At 30.9% G+C, this 22,461-nt stretch overlaps 1 protein-coding gene across 2 annotated transcripts in view; it reads right to left on the bottom strand.

Annotated features, from left to right (window-relative positions):
- Positions 1-22,461, bottom strand: part of STXBP5L (syntaxin binding protein 5 like) — a 257,780-nt gene that overhangs the window by 126,632 nt on the left and 108,687 nt on the right. For both annotated transcript variants that reach the window (XM_006905548.2, XM_006905549.1), the window contains 4 exons: positions 19,512-19,584; positions 16,133-16,280; positions 15,158-15,225; positions 2,957-2,997 (listed from right to left, as the gene is read on the bottom strand). In XM_006905548.2, coding sequence (XP_006905610.1) covers positions 2,957-2,997; positions 15,158-15,225; positions 16,133-16,280; positions 19,512-19,584 — 330 coding nt within the window. The remainder of the gene's footprint in view (positions 1-2,956; positions 2,998-15,157; positions 15,226-16,132; positions 16,281-19,511; positions 19,585-22,461) is intronic.

Here is a 22,461-nt window from a genome sequence, read left to right as displayed (position 1 = left end):
GAATATTGAGACTCTAGTAATCTGTAATTACTTTAGAAAAAATCTTTTCTAAATGGCTCAGTGTTAGGAAAGGGTCAATTATAATTTTAAGAAACTCTGGGCTTGTGAATTGTTTTTAGGAATATTTATTTGGGGGAATACATTTTCTATTTTAGATCCTGATAACTCCTTTACAAAAAAAATTCTAATTCTATAAAGGATCCTTGAGAAAAATTTTGGCATTCCTACCAAAAATGCATAATCAACATAATCAAGAGAATCATCAGTTGAACCTAAATTGAAGGAGATTCTACAAAATTACTGGCCTAAACTACCCACAAGTGTCACTTTCATGAAATAAAGACTCAGGAACCATTCTAGATTTAAAAAAAAAAAACAAACTGAAAGGATATGATGACTAAATGCAATAAATAATCCTAGACTTTCTAGATGCTATTGAGACAATTGGCAAAAACCAGGTAAGAGCTGGAGGTTAGTTAATAGTACTGTATAAATAGTAATATTCTGATTTTAAAACTATAATTTGATTATGTAAAAGAATGACTATATTCATAGGAAATACACATGGAAGTATTTAGCGGAATGTAGTGGTAGAGAAACATCATATCTTCAATTTTCTCTCAAGTGGTTCTGAAATTCTATATATATGTACATATTTGTGTGTATATATATGTGTGTGTGTAAATATACAGAGGGGAGAAAGTAAGGAAAGGAGAGAGAGCACTCACACGTGTGAAAGCATAGGAGAAATATATACATTGACATTTGAGAATTGGGTTGAAGGCTATACAACACTTCATAGTATTTTTTTTTTGCAATTTTTCATTAAGCCTGAAATGATGTCAAACTAAAATACTTTTTTTAAAAATAGGAAAGGTATTATATTAGGTGCTATATCCTTGCTTCTAAGTCAGAAAGAGTATGACTCTCATGATTATTTTATGTGACATGGCAATGGTAAAGGATATTGCAGACATAATTAAGGCCCCTAATTAGTTGACTTTGAGTTAATCAAAAGAGATTATACTTAATGAGGCTGACATAATCAGCTGAGCCCTTTAAAAGAGAGACTCCCTGAGGTTACAGAGATACTTCCTTGCTGGCTTAGAAGAAACAAGTAACCATGAGTTCTAAAGCTGCAAGAAAATGAATTCTGCCAACTACCACATGAGCTTGGAAGATGACTGACCCTGAACCTCAGCTGAAACTGCAACCCTAGCCTAACACCTTGACTGCAGCCTTGGGAGCCCCTGAGCAAAAATCCCAGCTAAATTATACCCAGATTTCTGACACACACAAGCTAAGAAAATTAATGGGTATTGTTTTAAGTTGATAAATTGTGGTAATTTTATTACTCAGAAGTTGAAAACTAATAACGTAAATTGAATTATTCAAATGCAGCATAACCTCACTTCCTATACTGGACAGTTTCCACAAAATTGACAAACTAAGGTGACATTTCTTCAATGACATTCATTAAATTGGAGATATGTTCTTATAATTACAGTAAAAAATATTAAACATGCTGCAAACCTTTGCAATATATGTTCTGAATATGGCAAAATAATATTTTACTTAAAAATTAACTTCTTAAAGTATTATCATGTATGTTTAAGGGTGGAATGTATTGTATCACTAGAGTGTTAAATTGTCTTTTCACATTTTATAAGCTAAGGAGTGACTTTGAGGTGATGGGAAAGGAGCAATGACATTACTATGTGATTAATTTTGTTCCTGGAACAAACTCAGATTTACACGAAAAGGTTCACCAAAAGAAAATCTGTTGTCCTTTGGAAATTCCCCCTGTGCAATTGCTTATTGTGTTAGGTCACACAAGGGCCTCGGAATTCATAGCTTTAAATCTTTTAATCATTTTCTTTTGCTGATGATTTGCTCCACTGCTGGAGGACTCCAGCTTGCAGGTTAAGGTTATCATCAATATTTAACCTTTTTCCTTTGACTTTTCTGTCTTCCTCAGAAGCCGTTCACTTATATAGCTTCGAGTATCACTTTCATGCTGCTTCTTCATTAGTTTCCATTCCTGACTATTCTTCTTATCTCTTAGACATTTTTACTCAGATTTCTTGGTGTTACTACAAAATCCAAAACTCCAAAACTCGCTTATATTCCTTATTTCCAAAAGAGTTACCTATATCTTGCTGGTTACTCATTCTCTAAAACTTAGAGTTATTGCTTAATTCTTATTCTCCTATTCTTGTCAAAATCTTAACTATCTTCCAAAACTCACATTGAATGTTACCCCATCAAACCACCCTTCCTGGATATACCTGGTCCAAATACATCTCCCATTTCTGATAACAAATAGAATTTGAATTGTACTATATTTAGAGTTCTTATATCATTTTCCCTATAGTTACATATGTGCATTCTTTTATCTGTTTTAGTGACTATAAATTTTCTGAAGTGTGTGTATGGGTATAATAAAGACATATCTTCCTTTGTATGTCCTTCAATGTTGATCAAAGTATCTTATATCTCTTTCAAATTATGTAATTCTCAAGAATTTAAAAAGAAATTTTACATTATTAAATCACTTCTTTTGATTCTCTTAAAACTCGGTAGACAAATGGTAAAGAGAAGTGAAGACTAGTGAGTTAAAAGCATTTTTCCAAGATAACAGAGCTAGGAAGTAAAGGAAATTACCTGAACAGGGTTAATTTGACAAAGTTTGATCCTTTTTCCAACATGCCTTGTCTCTTGTAAATATAATGGTTAGTGATAAAGAGTGACTTCGGTCTTGTCTGTTTATATTATAAAAGTACAACAGAGATATTATAAATTGATCTAATAATATAGGAAATGGATTTTTGTAACACAACCATATATATATGCTAAAAATGTACCTGAAATTTTAATTCTCCAAATTAAAAAGTGGTGAATGGCTATTAGTAAATATTAACTAATTGTTTTGTTATAGGAGAAACTTAAAACTTACTTGCAGAAGCATCCCAAAATTTTATTGATCCATCTGCATGACTAGATGAGAAATAATTAGCATTAATTAAAGTATAGTAAATAAAAATAATCATTCTAAAATAATAAAACTTTAGTTACTGTTAAAATTATATTCAAAAACACTATTCCAATGAAAACTAGTATTTGCTAAACTATTTCTAAGCTCAAAAAAATGTTTTATTTTTGAAACAATACATTAAAATCTAAATTTTAATAAGAATAATAATTACTTAGATTTTACTGTACAGAGATTTTATATATAATAGTAATGAATTGTCCTGTGGAAAATAAACAATATTTTTTATATAAAATTGTTTGTATTCAATAAATAAGATACCTGAGTTCATTTAGATTATGTTAAAATAATTTTGAAGTGAATATCATGGTAAAATTAGAGCTAAGTTTTAAAATATGAAAAGCAAATCCTTAAACCTATCTAGATTTATATCATTAAATGATAATAACATAATGGCAATTCTATGAGTACTCATCTGGAAAGTAAAATATGATAAAATACTTCCCAGCACATTTTATGAGATCAGCTTTATCTTGACACCAAAACCAGGAAAAAGCATTACAAGAAAAATACAACTCAATACCTCTCAAGCATGGGTGTAAAACTTGTCAAGAAAACACTAGCGAATCAAACCAAGAAATAAATAGAAAGGACAATACATCATGACTAAGTGGAGTTTATCCCAGGAATGCAAGTCCAGTTAAACATTAAAAAAATAATCAATCACCATATTGTAATTCATCACACTGACAGATTAAAAAAGAAAAACCACATGATCACCTCAATAAATACAGAAAAAGCATTTGACAAAATTTACCACCCATTCATGGGAAAAAAAAGCTCAGTAAACTAGGAGCAGAGGAAACTTCTTCAACCTGATAAAGAGAATCTAGGAACAATCTAGAGATGTTGTCTAACATACATAATGGTGGTAGAGATGGAATATCTTCCCCCTAAGATCAAGAACAAAGCAAAAAATGTTCACTCCCACCATTCTTATTCAACATCACATTGGAGTTCCTAACCACCACAACAAAGAGAAAAAGAGAAATAAAAGGAATAATGATGAAAAGGAAGAAATAAAATTATCTGTATTTGCAGATCACATAATCAACTATATATAACAATCCCAAGGAATCTAAAAACAATACAAGAACTCATATGAGTTTAGTATGATTATAAAATACAAGGTTAATATACAAAAATCAATTATATTTCTATATAACAGCAATCTTTGGAAATTAAAATTACAAAACAGTAGCATTTATAATAGCACCAATAAAACCAACATGAAATGCTTACATATAAACTAATACAATTTGTGCTATATCTGTATGCTGAAAATTACAAGATTAGCACTAATCAAAAAAATTAAAGGCATAAATAAATGAAAAGATATAGTATATTCTTAAATTGTAAGATCAACTAGGTGTCAGTTCTCTCTAAATAATGTATAGATTAAATGTAACCTCAATTGAAATATGCCAGAATTTTTTTTACAGAAATCAACAAACTAATCCTAAAATTTATGTGGAAAGGTAAAAGAACTAGAATATCTAAAGCAATTTTGAAAAATAAAAGTTAGAGGTTTCAAACTACCCAAGTCTCATTCTAAATCTAGTACAAAGTTATTGATATTGGTGAAAAAAATAGACCCTTATATCAATGAAACATAGTAGAGAGTTCAATAGAAGACACATTTATATGATCACACGAATTTTTTTGAGAGATTAGTAGTTACTGATAGAGAGGTTTTATTTTGCTAACAGTTTTATTGAGATATAACTTATATACCATAAAATTCACCCATTATAAATGTACAGTTTGATAAATTTTAGTAAATTTATACAGTTATTCCACTGACACCATTGTTTTAGAACATTTCCATCACCCAAAAAGTTACTTCATGCTAATATGCAATCATCTTTCCCATCTCCAGTAGATATCCGCTGACTACTTTCTGCCTGTATAGATTTTTCTTCCCATAAAATTTTCATATAAGTGGAATCCACACAGTATTTACTTTTTTGTATCTCTCATTTAGCACATTTTTGAGGAAAATCCCTGTTTTTGCATGTATCAGTAATGAGTTCCTTTTTATCGCTGAATAGTATTCTGTTGCATGGATACACCCCATTTTGTTTATCCATTTACCAGTTGATGGACAGTTGGGTTGTTTTCAGTTTCTGCCTATTATAAATAAAGCTGCTATGAAAGCTTTGCATGTTTATGTACTTTAATTATTTATTTACAGATATAACCCAGAAAATCTTTATTATTGAAAAATTCTGCAGGATGATTGTCTGAGACTCTATACATGCTAACAACCTTTAATTCTATCTTTTATCATGCAATATTTGGTATGCAAAGCATAGCATATATAATGTAGATTTAATATAAAAAGTATAATTATATTGAAATTCTATGACTCAAGCACCCAACTAAAGAACTAACATTACTAATAACTTGTATCTACATGTGTGTTCTTCTTTTTAAAAAATTGAGGTATAATTGGTATACAACATTATATTCATTTCAGGTGCACAACATAATTGATATTTGTATAGACTGGAAATGATCACCACAATAAGTCTAGTTAACATCCATCACTATATTTAGTTACAGAATTTTTTTCATATGATGAGAGCTTTCAAGATTTACTCTTTTAGCAACTTTCAAATATGCAACACAATATTATTAACTATAGTCACCATGCTGTACATTACATCTCATGACTTATTTATTTTATAGCAATTTGTTTCTTTGTTAAGCATTCCCCTGGTTATTACAGGTTTTCTATTAGATCCTAAAGTTCTGAAAAAATTGATTCTGATTTTGCTAGCTTAATCATTTCTTTGGTGGAGGGACCAAATGCTACTCTGACATTTTCAGTGCTGTAACTTCTTGATATTTTAAAGTAAACTTCTTATTTAATTATAACACATATACAGCACAAATCATAAGTTTATATTGCAACAAAATGTCACATAGTGAACACATGGATAATCACCATTCAGATCAACATCACCACCCCCCGCAAATCTTTTCATTCTTCCCAATCACTTATTCCATCTCTCTCCCAATGGTAGCCACTATCTTGTCTTTTAACACTGTGTTAGTTTGATCATTTTTGAAATGTATATCAAGGGAACCATACAGAATGCCTTGAGTTTAGTTTCTTTTGGTCTATAATATGTATTATTGCTACACATGTCCTAATGTCAGACTTATTTACATTATTGTATGAACAATAGATCAAAAAAATATATATTGCTGTTTAGAATTCCATTGCATGAAGACACCACAGCATATTTATCCATTCTAGTGTTGTTAAACATTTAGGGTTGTTTCTATTTAGGCACTATTACAAGTAATGTGGCTCTGAAAATTCTCATACCTCTATTTTGGAGCACATATGTAGACATTTTTGTTAGGTACATACCTAGGAGTGGAATTTATGGGTCAGAGAGTTAGTAGATGCTGCTTAGGAGTATTCCAAAGAGGGTGTAATTAATTTGCTCTTCTGTTAACACTTTATAAGAGCTCTAGTTGCTCTACATCATCCAAAACAAGTGTTACTGTCAATTTTTAAAAATTTTACCTATAACAGGTATGTGCAACGTTATTTCATTGCAATTTAAATTTACTCTGATGACTGATGAGCACTTTTCCATATGCTTATGGCCATTTGGTTATTTCTTTTGTTAAATTTCTTGGCCAATTTTTTTCTATTGAGCTGGTTCTTTTTATATATTTGTCATAATTATTTATATCCTGATATGTCTTTTACTGTCTTCATATGATATAAAAATCTTTTCCTTGTGATTTATATTTTCAGTCTATTAATGGTGTCTTTTGAGGAAGATAAGTTTATAGATTTAATGGAGTCTAATTTACTTTTTTCCTTTCTGGTTAGTGATATTTATGTTTTTATGTTTTTTAAAAAAATTAATTTACTTTTAATTATAACTGACATGCATTATATTAATTTCAAGTATATAACATAGTGATTCAACATTTATATACCTGAAATGATAACCACATTGTCTAGTAACCATCTGTCACCGCACATAATTATGTTATTGCTTGATTTCCTATGCTGTACATTACATCTCCATGACTTATTTTATAACTGTGAGTTTGTACTTCTTAATCTACTTCTCCCTTTCCACACCTCCTCCCATCCCTTTCCCCTCTAGAAACCATCAACTTGTTCTCTATATTTATGAGTTAGCTTCTGTTTTGTTTTTTGTTTGTTTGGTTGGTTGGTTTGGTTTTTAGATTCTACATATAACTGATATCACATGATATTTGTCTTTGTTAGACTTATTTCACTTAACGTGATACTCTTTAGGTCCATCTATGTTGTTGCAAATGGCAAGATTTTATTCTTTTTTATGGCTAATATTCCATTGTATATATGTAACATATCTTCTCTATCCATTTATCTATTGATGGATACTTAGGCTGTTTCCATATCTTGGCTACTGTAAACAATACTCAGTGAACATAGAAGTGCATATATCTTTTTGAATTGTTGTTTTTTGTTTTCTTCAGATAAGTATCCAGAAGTGGAAAAATAGAGTCATAGGGTAGTTCTATTTTTAATTTTTTGAGGAATTTCCATACTGTTTTCCACAGTGGTTCACTAACTTACAATCTCACCAAGGTGCACAAGGGTTCTCTTTTCTCCATAACCTCGTTAAATTTGTTATTTATTTTCTTTGATAATAGCCATTCTGACAGGTGTGAGGTGATATCTCATTGTGGTTTTGATTTGCATTTCCCTGATGGTTAGTAATGTTGAGCATCTTTTCATGTGTCTGTTAGCCATTTGTATGCCTTATTTGGAGAAATGTCTATTCAGTTCTTCTCCCCATTTTTTTAACTGGATTGTTTGTTTTTTTGATGTTCAGTTGTATGAACTTTTTATATTTTTTTGGATGTAAACTCCTTGTCAGATATATCATTTGCAAATATCTTTTCCTATTCAGTAGGTTGCACTTTTTGTCTTATTGATAGTTTCCTTTACTGTATAAAAGCATTCTAGTTTAATGTATTCCTATTTGCTTATTTTTCTTTTGTTTCTCTTACCTAAGGAGACCTACTCAAAAAAATATTGGTAAGAGCAATGTCAAAGTGTTTATTGCCTATGTTTTCTTCTAGGAGTTTCCTGATTTTAGGTCATATAGGAGATAGTTTGAGTTCTCTATTATGTCCAGTGGCCAGTATATCTGACTTTGGCCAGTATCATATTGTTTTAATTACTTTGTAATATGTTTTGATTAGCTTTGCATCATGTTGTGAAATCAGAAAGTGTGAGGACTCTAGCTTTGTTTTTCTTTCTAAGGATTGTTTTGGATATTTGGGGTTCCTTAAAATTCCACATTAATTTTAGAATTTTTTTCTATTTCTGCAAAATAAATGTCATTGGGATTTGATAAGGATTTGCATTAAGTCTGTATATTACTTTGGGTAGTCTGTATATATTAACAATATTAAATTGTTCAATCTTTTCATTTATTTGTGTCTTCCTTAATTCCTTTCATCAATGTTTTATAGTTTTAATTATACAAGAGTTTTGCCTTATTGGTTGAATTTATTTTCAAAGATTTTATTCTTTTTGATACTCTAGTAAAAGGGATCGTTTTCTTAATTTCCTTTCAGATTGTTCATTGTTAGTATAGAGAAATGTAACTTATTTTGTGTGATTTTGCATCCTGCAAATTTGTTTAATTTAGTGGTTCTAACAGGTTTATTGTGTGTGGAAACTTATGAGTTTTCTATATACAAAATCATGTCATCTACAAATAGATAATTTTAATTTTTTTTTTTAATTTAGATGCTTTTATTTTTCTTGCCTGATTGCTCTAGCTAGGTTTGCCAGTATTTTGTTGAATAGATCTTGTGAAAGTGGGCATCCTTCTTTTGGTCCTAATCTTAGAAGGAAAACTTAAAGAGTTTTTCACCACTGAGTATAACATTAGCTGTGCGCTTTTTACATATGGCAGTTATTATGTTATGGCAATTTCCTTCTATTACTAATTTGCTGAATATTTTTTTTGTTTGTTTATCATGAAAAGGTGTTTATCAAATATTTTTCTGTATCATCTGAGATGATCATGTGATTTTTGTCCTTTATTCTGTTTAACGTGTGTATCACACTGATTAATTTTTATATGTTGAATCATCCATGCAGTCCAGAAATAAAACCCACTTAATTATGATGTATCCTTTTAATGTGCAGCTGAATTCGATTTGCTAGTATTTTGTTGAGGATTTTTGCATTGATATTCATTGGGAATATTGGTCTGTAGTTTTCTTTTCTGGTAACAGGATAATGCTGCTCTCATAGAATGGGTCTGGAAGTGTTCTCTCCTCTTCAATTTTTTAGAAGTGTTTGAAAAGGACTGGTGTTAATTCTTTAAATGTTAGGTAGATTCTGTAGTGAAGCCAACTAGTCCTAGGCTTTTCTTCGTTGGGAAGTTTTTTACTACTTATTCCATTTCTACTAGTCATAGGTCTGTTCAGATTTTTTTATTCCTTCATAATTCAGACTTCATAGTTTATATGTTTTCAAACTTATCAATTTCTTCTAGGTTATCTAGTTTGTTGGTATATAATTGTTCAGGGTAGTCTCTTGCAAACCTGTTTATTTCTGTGGTATCAGTTGTAATATCTCCTCCTTTATTTCTGATTTCTGAGTCTTTTTTTTCCCACCTTAATCTAGCTTGGTTTGTCAATTTTGTGGATGTCTTTCAAAAACAACTCAGTTTTAAATATTTTTCTATTTTTTTCTATTCTTTATTTTTCTTGTTTATTTCTGCTCTTTTTTATTTCCCTTTTTCTGCTAACTTTGGGTTTAGTTTTTTCTTTTTTTTATAATCCCTTGAGGTGTAAAGCTAGGTAAAGATTTGAGATCTTTTTTCAATGTTGGCATTTACTACTATAAACTTCTTAGATGTTCCGTATAACCTCTTAGTAGTGCTTTTGCTACATTACATAGCTTTTATTATGTTATATTTTCATTTTCATTTGTCTCAAGATATTTTCTTAACTTTGTTGTGATTTATTCTTCAATCCATTGGTTATTCAAGAGCATGTTATTTAATTTCTACACATTTGTGGATTTTCAGTCTTCATTTTGCTATTAATTTCTAGTTTCCCCCCACTGTAATTCTACAAGATATTTGGTATGATATTGATTTCCTTAAATTTGTTAGGATTTGTTTTGTGGTCAAACATGTAATCTAGCCTAGAGATTTTTTTTGGGGGGGGGTATACTTAAGAAGAATGTATATTCTGCTGTTGTTGTGTTCTGTTCTGTACATATCTATCAGGTACACTTGGTCTTCAGAATTGTTCAAGTTCTCTCTTATTGTTCTGTCTGGGCAATCTATTCATTATTGAAAGTATGATATTAATTAAATCTTGTATTTTTGTGTATTGGCTATTTGTCTCTTTAATTCTGTCTATATCTGCTTTATATATTTGAGTGTTCTCTTGTAAGGTGCATATATATTTATAATTCTTATTTCTTTCTGGTAAATTCACTATTTTATCATTATATAATGTCTTTGTCTCTTACGCCAATTTTTGGTTTAAAGTGTATTTTGTTCAATATAAGTATGGTCACACCTGCTCTCTTTTGGTTAGCTTTTGCATGGAATATCTTTATCCATTCTTGCATGCTAAGCCTATGTGTGTCCTTATATCTAAAGTGACATGCGGATAGCATATAGTTGGATCTTGTTTGTTATCCATTAAACCACTCTGTCTTTTGATTTGAGAGTTTAATCTGCTTATATTTAAAGAAATAACAGATACAAAAGGACTTACTATTACCATTTTTTGAATTGTTTTTGTCAATCTTGTATTTTGTCCTTCATTTCTTCTCTTGCTGCCTTCTTTTGTGTTTCATTGATTTTCTTTTTGTAGTGACATGCTTTGATTTTCTTTTGTACATATTCTATATATATTTCCTTTGTGATTACACAATTATGTGTATTACATAAAATATCTTATAGTTAAACCAATCTATTTTAAACTGATTAAAAAAACAACTTCAATTGCATACAAAAACCCTGCTCCTTTACATCTCCCTCCTCACTTTGTTATTGATGTTACAAATTATACTTTTTTATATTTTGTACCCATTAACATAGTTTTATAGTTAGTTTTCAAAATGCTTTTGTCTTTTAAAGTCTACACTAAAAGTGATTATCTACTACTACTACAGTGTTACAGGGTTCTGTTTTGTCTATACATTTTCCTTTCTCAGAGAGCTTTATATTTTCAAATGCTTTTGTTTCATTGCCTAGTGTCCACTTATTGCGCTCTTAAAGACTCCCTTTAGCAATTCTTACTAGGCAGGTGTAGTGGTGATAAAGTCTCAGTTTTTATCTTAGAAGGTCTTTATTTTTCCTTCATTTTGAAGTAGTTTTCCAGATACGGTATTCATGGCTGGCTTTTTTTGTTTTTTTCTTTATGCACTTTGATGATACCATTCTACTCCCTTCTAGCCTATAATGTTTCTGCCAAGAAATCCACTAATAATCTTATGAAAGTTCCCACATACATGAAGTGGCCTTTCTGTTGCTGCTTCTAGGATTCTTTGTCTTTGGTATTTTTATTATAATATGTCTCAGTGTGGTCTTCTTGGTTCATCCTCACTGAAGCATTTTGTGCTTCTTCAATTTGGATGTCCATTTACTACCTCAGATTTGAGAAGTTTCAGTCATTATTTCTTAAAATAAGTTCTCTGCCCCATTCTCTCTCTTGTCCTTTTAAGACTTTCATAATGCTTATATTAGTGCACTTGATGGTATCCCACAAGTCCTTTAGGCATTCTTCACTTTTCTTCATTTTTCCCCCTGACTCTCAACTTTCATATTATCTTCTAGTTCATCAATTCTTTCTTCTGATTAAGTCTGCTGTTGATCCTTTCTAGTAAATTTTTTCAGTTATTGTATTCTTCTGCTCCAGAATATTTTTTTGGTGCTTTGAGAGTTTCTATATCTTTGTTCATGTTCTCATTTCACTGATGTCTTATTTATTTTAATTTCATTTAGTTGTCTATCTGTGTTCTCTTGTAGTATATTGAATTTTTTAAAGACAATTATTTTGAATTGTTTGAATAATTCACAGATCTCCATTCTTTGATGGTTAGTTTCTAGAGATTTATTTTGTCCATTTGATTGGGCCATGTTTCCTTGATTTTTTTCTCCGCCTTATTTCTTATTGCGAATTTGGCATTTGAAAATACAGCCACTCCTTATGAACTAGCTTTCTACAGGGGAAAACTTTTACCAATCCGCCTAGATAGAGATACTGAAGGCCTCTCAAAACTTTAATGGGGATGACTTTTCTCTGGACTTGTGTGTGCAATTCTCCAATTAGAGAGGTTTGCTGGTTTCTTTTTTCAGAAACTTGTAGTCTCATGCTCCCTCTATTGTCTTACTTCAGTACTTTTTTTTTTTTTTTTGGCACTTCAGCAACCAATGAGCTCTATTTTGTTCTCTGCAACCCACAGACATCCAGGTTGCATCAGTACTCTGATTCAGGTGCGACAGAAACTAACCTCTTGGGAAGTCACCTGAAAAGCATAGAATGTATATTTTACTCCTCTCTTTCCTTTTCATGAGAGAAGATGCAAGTCGGGCTTTCCTCCTGAACATAAGCTGTGCCAGTTTGGGGGAGGAACTAAAATTGTTGAAATTAAATAAAATGAATTAGCTATTTTTGCCCATTTCAAATTGACTGTTCTTGGCTTTGCACTTGCCTGGATATTACAACTTTTTACTGGCTTCAGGCATTTTCATAAAGGCTTTTTGGACCATATATTGTTGTTACATCAGTGTCTCTGTGGGGGAATGAGGTCTGGGGTTACCGATTCTGACATCTTGCTGATATTACTCTCCATCAATTCTTTTAGAGAGTATTTTTCCATCCTTTTTCTTTCAACCTGAGTATATACTGTTATATTTGAAGTGAGTGTATTGTAAGTAGCATTGAGTCAGGTCATGTTTTTAATTCACTATGCCAATCTGTGAATTTGAACTGGTGTATTTAAAGTATTTATATGCGATGTAATGATGGATATATTAGGGCTTAAGTTTCATTTTTTTTTCTTTTCTGTCTTTTCCTGTTTTTTGTTTGTTTGTTTGTTTGTTTGTTTGTTTGCTATCTTTTTCTGCCTTCCTATGGCTTACTTGAATTATTTTATGTGTTGTTTTGATGTGTCAATAATATTTTTGAATGTGTGTGTTTGCATAGGGTTTTTTAACGGTAGCTTTAAGTATTACATAAATTGTCAGTCTACTGGTGTCATAATACTATCATTTCAAGAGAAATATAAAAACCTTGTTTACCTTTACATCGCTTTACCTTCTCCCACTTATAATTGTCTTAAATATTCCTCTCTATATGTGTAGAACCACATCAGACAATGTACCTATATTCTCTTCAACCATCAAATATAATTTTAAAAACTCAAGGAAGAAAAGCTTATTGTATTTACCCATATTTTTGCTTACTGTGTTCTTCCTTCGTTTCTGATATTTCAAGGCTCCTTCTTTTATCATTTGCTTTCTGTTTGGAGAACTTCCTCTAGCCACTCTTTTAGGGTAGGTCTGATATTGACAAATTCTTTGTTTCTTTCTTTTGAGAATGTACTAATTCCTCCTTAAATCTCTGAGAGATATTTTTCCAGGATATAGGATTCTAGGTTGCCAGTTACTTTCTAGCAACACTTGAAAAAGATTCAGATTTCCTTCTAGCCTCCATGGTTTCTGATGCGAAATCCACTGTCATTCACATTGGTTTTACTCTATAGATATGGTGTAATTTTTCTTTTGCTGTTTTCATATTTTTTTCTTTGGTGTTTAGTGTTCAGAGGTTTGACTATGATGTGTCTTGGGTGGATTTCTTATGGTTCACTCAGTTTTTGGACTTCCTCACTGGACTTCCATTGACACAAAAAGTATAGAGAATGTGTAGCTCACTGTTACTGCTTGGCAGTGGTGGGAATTCTAGCTACTCACATATCTCCTCCAACACCACAGGTGATGGGTTTCATGACACCCAGTACCGTTGAAAGTTCTGGCTTCCCATTCAGACTTTGGTCAATGTTGGAGAATGATACTCTCTCGTGGGGGAAGTCGAGGCACCTTGTTATACCCTGATGAGAGTGAAAGTCTAGGCTTCCCGCTCAATCTTTGCTTGAGTGGGTGGGGATGAGGCCATAGTTTGTTTGTTTGTTTGTTTTTCCCTGTGGTGGTTAGCTACTGTAGAAAGATTATCTTCTAAAAGTTTTCTGTCTCAATAGGCTGCCCTTTCTCTCATCCTTTGACTAGAGAGAGCTTTTGGGGTGTATGTGTGTGTGTCTGTGTCTGTATGTGTGGGTCTGTGCCCACTGGTAGATCCAGCATTGCCAGCTTCTTCAGCTCCAATCCTGGGATATTCAAGGCAAAAAGAAAACCCAGGAAACTCAGCATCATGTCATTCCTTGGATCTTGGGGGCCTTGCAAGTCTGAATTCTCTCCAGCTTTTCCAGTCATCTTGTGTTTGTTTAATATGTAATATCTAGGGATTTTAGTTGTACTCAGTGGGAAGAATAGGAAAAACTACATCTACAATATTGTCCAATAAGCAGAACCTCTTATTATTTTTTAATTCTCATCTGTTGCTATGTCTTTATCTGTTACTATGTCTCTATTTTCATTCCTAATATTAGAGCATGAAATGAGTTGCTACAGGAAGTACTAACATTCCTGGTGCTATAAGTTTTGAAACATACTTCAAATAACCACCTGATAAGGAAATAAAATAGAAATACAGCAGAATTTAAGAGATGTTGGTAAGAGCCTTTCTAAGGCTAATAATCTACAGTTTCCACAGGAATTCTTCCTTGATTAGTGTCATGATTTTTCTTCCTTTTACTTTCTTCTGCTCTTATAATCTATGCTTAATTATTTTTGTTATGTCTATGTTTTCAGTAGTTTTATTCTTCCAGCAAAGTTATAATCTTTGAATAGAAGCCGTGTCTTATATTTTTACTTTTACTTAAATTGTCAGTCTACCTACAGCACAATTATGGGAAAGTAAAAATTCAATAAAATATTTTTGATGATGAATTGATAAACTCACAAATCATATTCCACCTACCCGGTAATAATAATTTCTGGATATGTTTGTGTTCCGAGGTTCCAAGCTCCTCCACTGATTGGCCACTCCTAAATAGATTATCCAGGAAGAATTTATAAGTTTTATTTTTAAATTTGAATAGGTTAAAAATTTAAACCAAAAATATTTTAAAATAATGTTTAGTTTCTCTTAAAAAGCAATAACTGTAAAGTAATGGAAAATGATGTAGCTATTCTTTCATTGAACAATTCCAAATGCGTAATTACATTATTTTTTAAAATATTGATTTTAATAAATATTACCATTCATATAAAAAAATCAAAGAAATAATTTTTAATCATACAAATACTGTGTTGCTACATTTGCCACATAATCTGTGGACCACCCAACTACTGTGGTGTCATTTAACACAGAATACTATGTAAATCGTGCTGCCCTGGAGTGATCTATCCAATAGTCCTGTACAAATGATAAAATATACAACAGGTAATTGATTACAATTGTAAGTATTTGAATCCTATAGTTAAATATAACAAAATGGAATTCTAGAAAGTTATTTAAGTGACTTTTGATAATTATGTCTAGTTAACCATGGATTGTTAAGAAAAGTTAACTAGAAAAAGTTGACTCTTGAATTTCTTAAAACACAACCCTTTATCTAAAATAATGAAAAGTTACATCTTATGATTTAAACATATGTTAGTTTAAAATATTTAGTATATAAATATACATGATAGATAAGTATATCTTAGCATATAATTATATACTTAATATATAAGTAATTTATATTCCTGTAGGCTTAAAGCTATTCAAGTATTCAGAAAATCTGAATTTCAGAGGTTATGTCTTTTATTGATTCCAGCTTATTATGACTTCAAAGGAATTTATTCCTAGTCTTCTTATATGGAAAGTAAGAAAATAAAATAACAGGAAAAAGTATGATTGCATGATATGAATATGAAAACAAGATAACATATTTTTAATTGTTACTTTTACCTTATTACTGTAGCCTTGTTTTTTATGCTTGACTCCTATAGAGTAGAGTACTAGAATCAAATCTGGTGGGCAATCAGCAAAGTAGGCTGTGCATGTAACTGGTGATTCATGAATGTCCATGGGATATGGATTTTCAAAGATTGGAAAACTAATAGATTAAGACAATATATTAGTATCATTTTGCAATGATAAAAAATAACTTTTATAAAACAAACCCTAAAATCTTCTAAATATTAATTATACATTTCCCTCAACTGTGTTTTAAGCATTATAAAACAAGAATCACATGAACAAGAATGCTCTTTTTAAAATATTTATCTATAAAATGTATAATGAATACTGGTAGAATTTTACTTGAATAAATTAATTTTCTTTCCTGTAATTCAAAAATTACACAGTGACATCACTTTGCTAATATGGATAGAATGAACTATGTTAAACTGAAAATATTATGCAGTAAATTGACTTATCAGTCAATATATTAAAAGATATCAATTAGGCAGTTTATCAATGTAGAATTTTATCTAAATGTTTATATAATATACTTGCAAGTATTAAAATATTTTAGTAAATTTGACATGTTTTTTCCAAGGGAGGTAATATATAAGAGAGTGTTTTGGTTTTATTTTTTGCAGGAGTAATTGAAAGATGTGCATGATTATGTATGCTTAAGATAATTTCCTATGTAAACTAGAGAACATAGTGAGAATGCAGTAAATTTCATATCCTTATGCATATTATAATTTTAAAAATGGATATCAGTACAGAACCAAATTAGGAATTCTTATAGCCATAATATATGGTGCACTTCTTATGTACCAGATGTATCAGGCACTGTAGTAGAAGGAATTGAGTATTATTCTATGCTGCATCTGATCATGTTACTTCTGATACAATGTGTTTTTTGGGAGGAGGGGCTATTAAAAAATAATTTTCTCTGCCTATTATTAGAAACTTAATTAGAAACTTTATCCAACTTCCAGAGAGTATGGGGTGTGGGGGGTGGGGAGGGAGGAGGAGTTCTCTTTTTTCCAATGTGAACTCTGCAAATGGTATGTATCCCAAATAAGAGAAGTAGTATATGCAAAACCAGGTCAAAAGGAGCAAGTTGTGTTTTTAAAATGGCACATAGGTTAAACTGGATGGATTGGAAGTTCCTTGTTTCATATAGAAATTATCGACATTTCTGAGGTTGAAGAATTAGAAGAAAAAAAAAATGAATCACCTTAAAGACCAGATCTACAACTTGAGATTTGATAACAGCAAGAAATTACAACGATAGATTCCTAACAAGGTGAACAATTTTGAAAAAAGGTTTGAGGAAAGTTATTTTAGTATGTTGGCAAAGAGTATGGAAAAATATATTTAATAAAGAAAGAAAGAAGAAAGAGAAGAAGAAGGAGGAGGAGGAGGAGGAGGAGGAAGAAGAAGAAGGAAGAAGAAGAAGAAGAAAGAAGGAAGAAGAAAGAAGGAAGGAAGAAGGAAGAAGGAAGGAAGAAGGAAGAAGGAGAAAAGTATTATAGGAATTTAGATGTAAAGGTGTAAATTGGTTGCTGTGGAAATATAAATGAAGATACAAATCCAAGAAACCAAAAAGAAGAGGAAAAATTTGTAAGCTCTAATGTTTGCTTTCGAGTAGAAGATTAAATGGGAAAAAAGGAAGGGAGGAATGAATGAATCAGAAAAGAAGTCCAAAGCTACAATTTAATGTTAACATTAGACATGGTTGAAAGGTAATTTTGAAGGGAAATTTTTTGAGAACATATTCAGTTTTCGACATGTTAAAATACTTGTAATAGACAATGAAATGGGAATGTCGCAAGATTTTAAAACATGGTGTTGAAGAACGTAAAATGTCAGATAAAAACTTGAAACAAAATGTCAATTCACATAAATAAAGTAATGAAAAGCATAAGAATAAATGTATAAAAGTGGTAATTTTGTTATGTGTATTTTACCACACTAAAAAGGTTTCAAACAAAAGAATAAATGTGTATACTGAGGAAAGTGAGTATAAAAGGTAAAGTATAGTGGGCCGTGGAGAACGTTAGATAAACAAGATATGAGGAACCAACAAATATGTCACAGAAAGAAGAGTTGAGTACCGATGAGATCAGAAAAGTATAGGTTTTTAATAAAACCTATATTAGAACGTAGAGGAAGAGGCATAAATCCATATATGTACACAAAATTTAATCGTTTAATGTTGATAAATGTAGCAGCTAGGCAAAATTCAGTTATGATTATATTATGGCTCAAATCCTATTACCCTTTCAAAATATTAAAATATTATATGCTACAGATTATCATAAAAAAGAACTTTGGCTTTTACATTTATGAACTACATGGAAAGAAGAACTCAGACTGTAATTCATTCAACAAAAACTTATTGAGAACCTACTCCATGTGGAGACAAAGCCCCCTCCTTCTTCATGAGGCCTACGGCCTAGTACAGAGACAATCTTTAAAACAATAACAAATGAAAAATTTTACCTTTGTCAAAAGCTATGAAAAGAGGAACATCAGAGTGATGAGGGCCCTTAATAGGATATTTGATGAAATTATATAGATAATGTTTTTTTTTAATGAAGAAATGATATCTGAGTTGAAATTCTTATAGATGAGATGTTAATAAGAAGAAAAAGAAAGGTAAGATTATTCCACGCAGAGAAGAGAGAATATACAAAAGTTCTGCAAATATAAGGGGCTAACAGAAGATCATCAGGTCTAGAACATAAAATGAAGGAAAATCAGTTTAATTATATAATGAAATGTTTAAGAGGAAGACAATATTCAACTCATCAATTTCAAGTGTATGATTTGCTGTTCTATGAAAGAAGGGAAAAACACCATTCTTGCAGCAATATTTTATATTTGTTTCCAATGCCCATAACATAATGAAAAAGAAAACAGTGTGAAAGAAGGCCTCCATCTTCTCTGCCCCAAGATCCTGCTCTTTTGTACTGACTGCTGCAGTAATCCAATAACATTTTTATTATGTGCCATTTCCCTATAGTCGATAAACTAGCAGATAGCCACCGAGTACACTGTATAAGTTTTCATTAGAATTACTTCTGTTAACGTAAACAACAGAAATATGATCCATTTTGTGTGTCCTGAGTCTCCTAACTTTAGGTGCCTCCTTTAAAATCACTTTGATTTTCTGTGTCCCTTAAACTTTTCTGGTTTAGTTTTCACTGTTGAACCAAATTACATTTCTGTAATTCTAGCAAAATAATAGTCCACACAAAGAATATTTACCACCTAAGAATACTAATGCAATTATTTATAATCTCCTCCAGTGTTTTAACTTTATTAATGAATAGAGTTTAAAAATAGTTTTTAAATAGTTCATTTTTTCTGAACATGGATAACTTACTTGCTTTGTGTCAGATCAACTACAATGAGATCTTTTTCCAGAAGTACTACGACTGCATAGGGTTCTTGAAATTCTGCAAGTTAAAAGAAAAATGGAAACGTTTTCATATTTCGCATTTTATAAATTACCAAACTTACATTTCCTTTATTCGCTGTACAAATGCTATTTAAAGAATTTGAGAAGACCAAAATATGAGCCAAAGTAAGAACAAAAGCACTTTAAAAATATATATATGTTATGTTTCTCAAACTTAATGTTTATGACCATTACAAGGAACAAGAAAAAACAATGAGAAGTTGCATAGCATTCGTTAAATAAATCTCAAAAAAATGAGGTGGTTAGAGTAGAAGACTCTATCATAGTCATCTCACAAACATTTATCTTATTCTTTCATAACCTTGTATTTTATAATTTATTTTATATCTAAAAGATTTACTAAGGAAATTGTAGTTCTGCTTCTCTGATCTGTGATACATATTCACCTCCCTATGAAAGCAACACTCATAATAAAAAATTTACTTTCAATTCAATGTGGTTTAAGATGTTCTTAAAGATTGTCTACTATGTGCCCAATGGTATATACTTCAAAAGAGCAGAGAATCTGAGGATAGTCTAGGATTTTCAAGTACTTACATTTCAGCTCTACTTTTCTCCCTTCACCCTCCCTTCCCTTCTTCAATATGTTCTAGAAATTTTGTAAGAAATGATATACGAAGAATAAAATTAACAAGGTTCTTGTTCTCATGACATCTAGGGATGTATACAAACAATGAACAAGTAAACAAATAAGATCTAGTCAGAAATTAATGTGAGCTATGAAAAAAATAACATGAGTAATGACATAAGAAATGACTTGCAGTTAAAGCTACAGTTAAAGTATTATTCTCAATTTAAAGAAAAAGTATTTTCAAATGCATTTTATATACTTGATACCTGATACTCCATAGCCAGAACAAGTATTAGTATTTTCCATTTCATTGAAAATACTGAAGTCCAAAAAGTTTACAAGTTTGGCTCAAATTTACAAAGCTAGTAAGTTATAGAAGCTGAAATTTTAGCCCAGGATTTCTGACTTAACTTCCATCCTGCTTTCATTAACCAGCAGTTTCTACTGGTCAGTTTAAATGGTATTTAATCCTAAATTCAACAATCGCTTGGCAGGAATTGTGCTCAGAGTATTCAGGTCTTAGGTAGGAAACTGGAATAGATGGCTTTCATAGTCCTTCCAGTCCTGAGAAGCAACAGAGCTTCTCAGGGTTCATATCTATGTGCAGTATGCAGTCATATTGTTTGCTACCCAAACTGTTCTCAAATTGAGGCTTTTACGTTCTTCTTCCCCATCTCTTAGAGCTGTTTTTCAACATTGTTTCAGTACTTTTCGATTGTTCTTATTTGTATGTTTGTTTTGTTTTTTAGTTGGAAGAATACTGGGGTTCTATACTACTAATTTCCTCTTTTTCTCTCCCCTCTTTAGGAAACTTATTAATTGAGAAGCATAGATTTTTGGGGGGAGACAACTATTTTGTATTAATAATGGTTGCCTCTGGAAGGGCAGAGAGAAAATTTTCATTATATATTGTTGTGTATTGTTGGGTACTTTTCTGGCATTTTCATGTTTTATTTTAATTCAAAATGTTTAATGAAATACATTTATATTTTACTGAATAAAGTTAAACTATTTCTCCTAGCCCTTGAGAAAAAGTTCCATCCTCATTACCACGTCTCTGAAAAACAAAGATACATATGTAGTTTGGAAGCAATTAGAATTGTTTATAATACATTTATAATTTATTTAATGTTATTAGAAATTGTCCTAACATTTCTACTGATGTACAGAAATTTACATATGCACAGTGTTTGATCTTTGCAACCATACATTTTCAGTTTCTAGTACTGGTACACACATCTTCTTTCTCTAGGCTCTTTAATAGGAGGCATTCAGCTTGCAGTCCTCCGTTCTTTCTTTGTTTCTTTATCATTCATTCTCATAACTCCAAAGAATTTCTATATTCTAATGTTTATAAATAAATATTAAAGACCATTTCTCTCACATTTTCTGTTCTCTAAACAATTCCATAATTAGACTTATCTTTCTCTCTTTCTAAAAACTGTATACGAAAGCACTATTCTTAAAAATGTTATCTTGGACTCACCTATCATGTCACTTTAATCCAACTGTTGACCAAATTCAGTGGGTTTTCCTCTTTCCATTCCTACAAGCAGTACTCTGTTTCAGATCTTAACCATTTTAATAAACATTATCACAAAAGCTTTCCAGCTGGAATCTGGAATTTTTTAGATTTCAGTGTCTCTCTCTCTTTAAACCCACACTTTTTGGAGGCAAATCTTACTAAAAACACTTTCCTTCATCTTAGCATTTCCTCAATTTCTAAATACCTCCAAAAGGTTTTCAATTTTTATGTAGCTCCCTATTTCTAAATACCTCCAAAAGGTTTTCAATTTTTCTGTAAATGGATCTCATTCTAACAAACCTCACAATTTCTAAAACCTTTATTCAAAATATTCTTTTCAAGGCCCAAGTCATTCTTCAAACCCTATCTAAATCTTTCTTCTTCCATGAAGCTTTGAGTGATATTTTGGTCCTCAACTATCTGACTAGCCTTAAATTAATATTTAAAAAACTCTGACCCATATAACTCAGCACCTAAAATGTTGTATTTTTTAAACTTAAGTCATAATTATCTCCCTCATCTAATCAGATTTTATATGACTTGACATCAGAAATCAGTTTCATAATTCATCTATATTCTCAACAAGTTCTTACAGTACTGAAGTCATAGAAGCATCTAATAAATATGTGTTGATTAATTAACAACACAAGTAATTAGTCCACAGCAACTCTGGAAATAAAATGCTACATTGATTGTTATCTCTTATCAACTTCTCCCATATTTTAAATATGAAACTAGAAGAATTTTTAAAAATTAAT

This window comes from Pteropus alecto, unplaced genomic scaffold, assembly GCF_000325575.1.
Source record: "Pteropus alecto unplaced genomic scaffold, ASM32557v1 scaffold251, whole genome shotgun sequence".
In the NCBI taxonomy this organism is placed as follows: Eukaryota; Metazoa; Chordata; class Mammalia; order Chiroptera; family Pteropodidae; genus Pteropus; species Pteropus alecto.
This window is presented reverse-complemented; position numbering and strand designations above follow the sequence as displayed.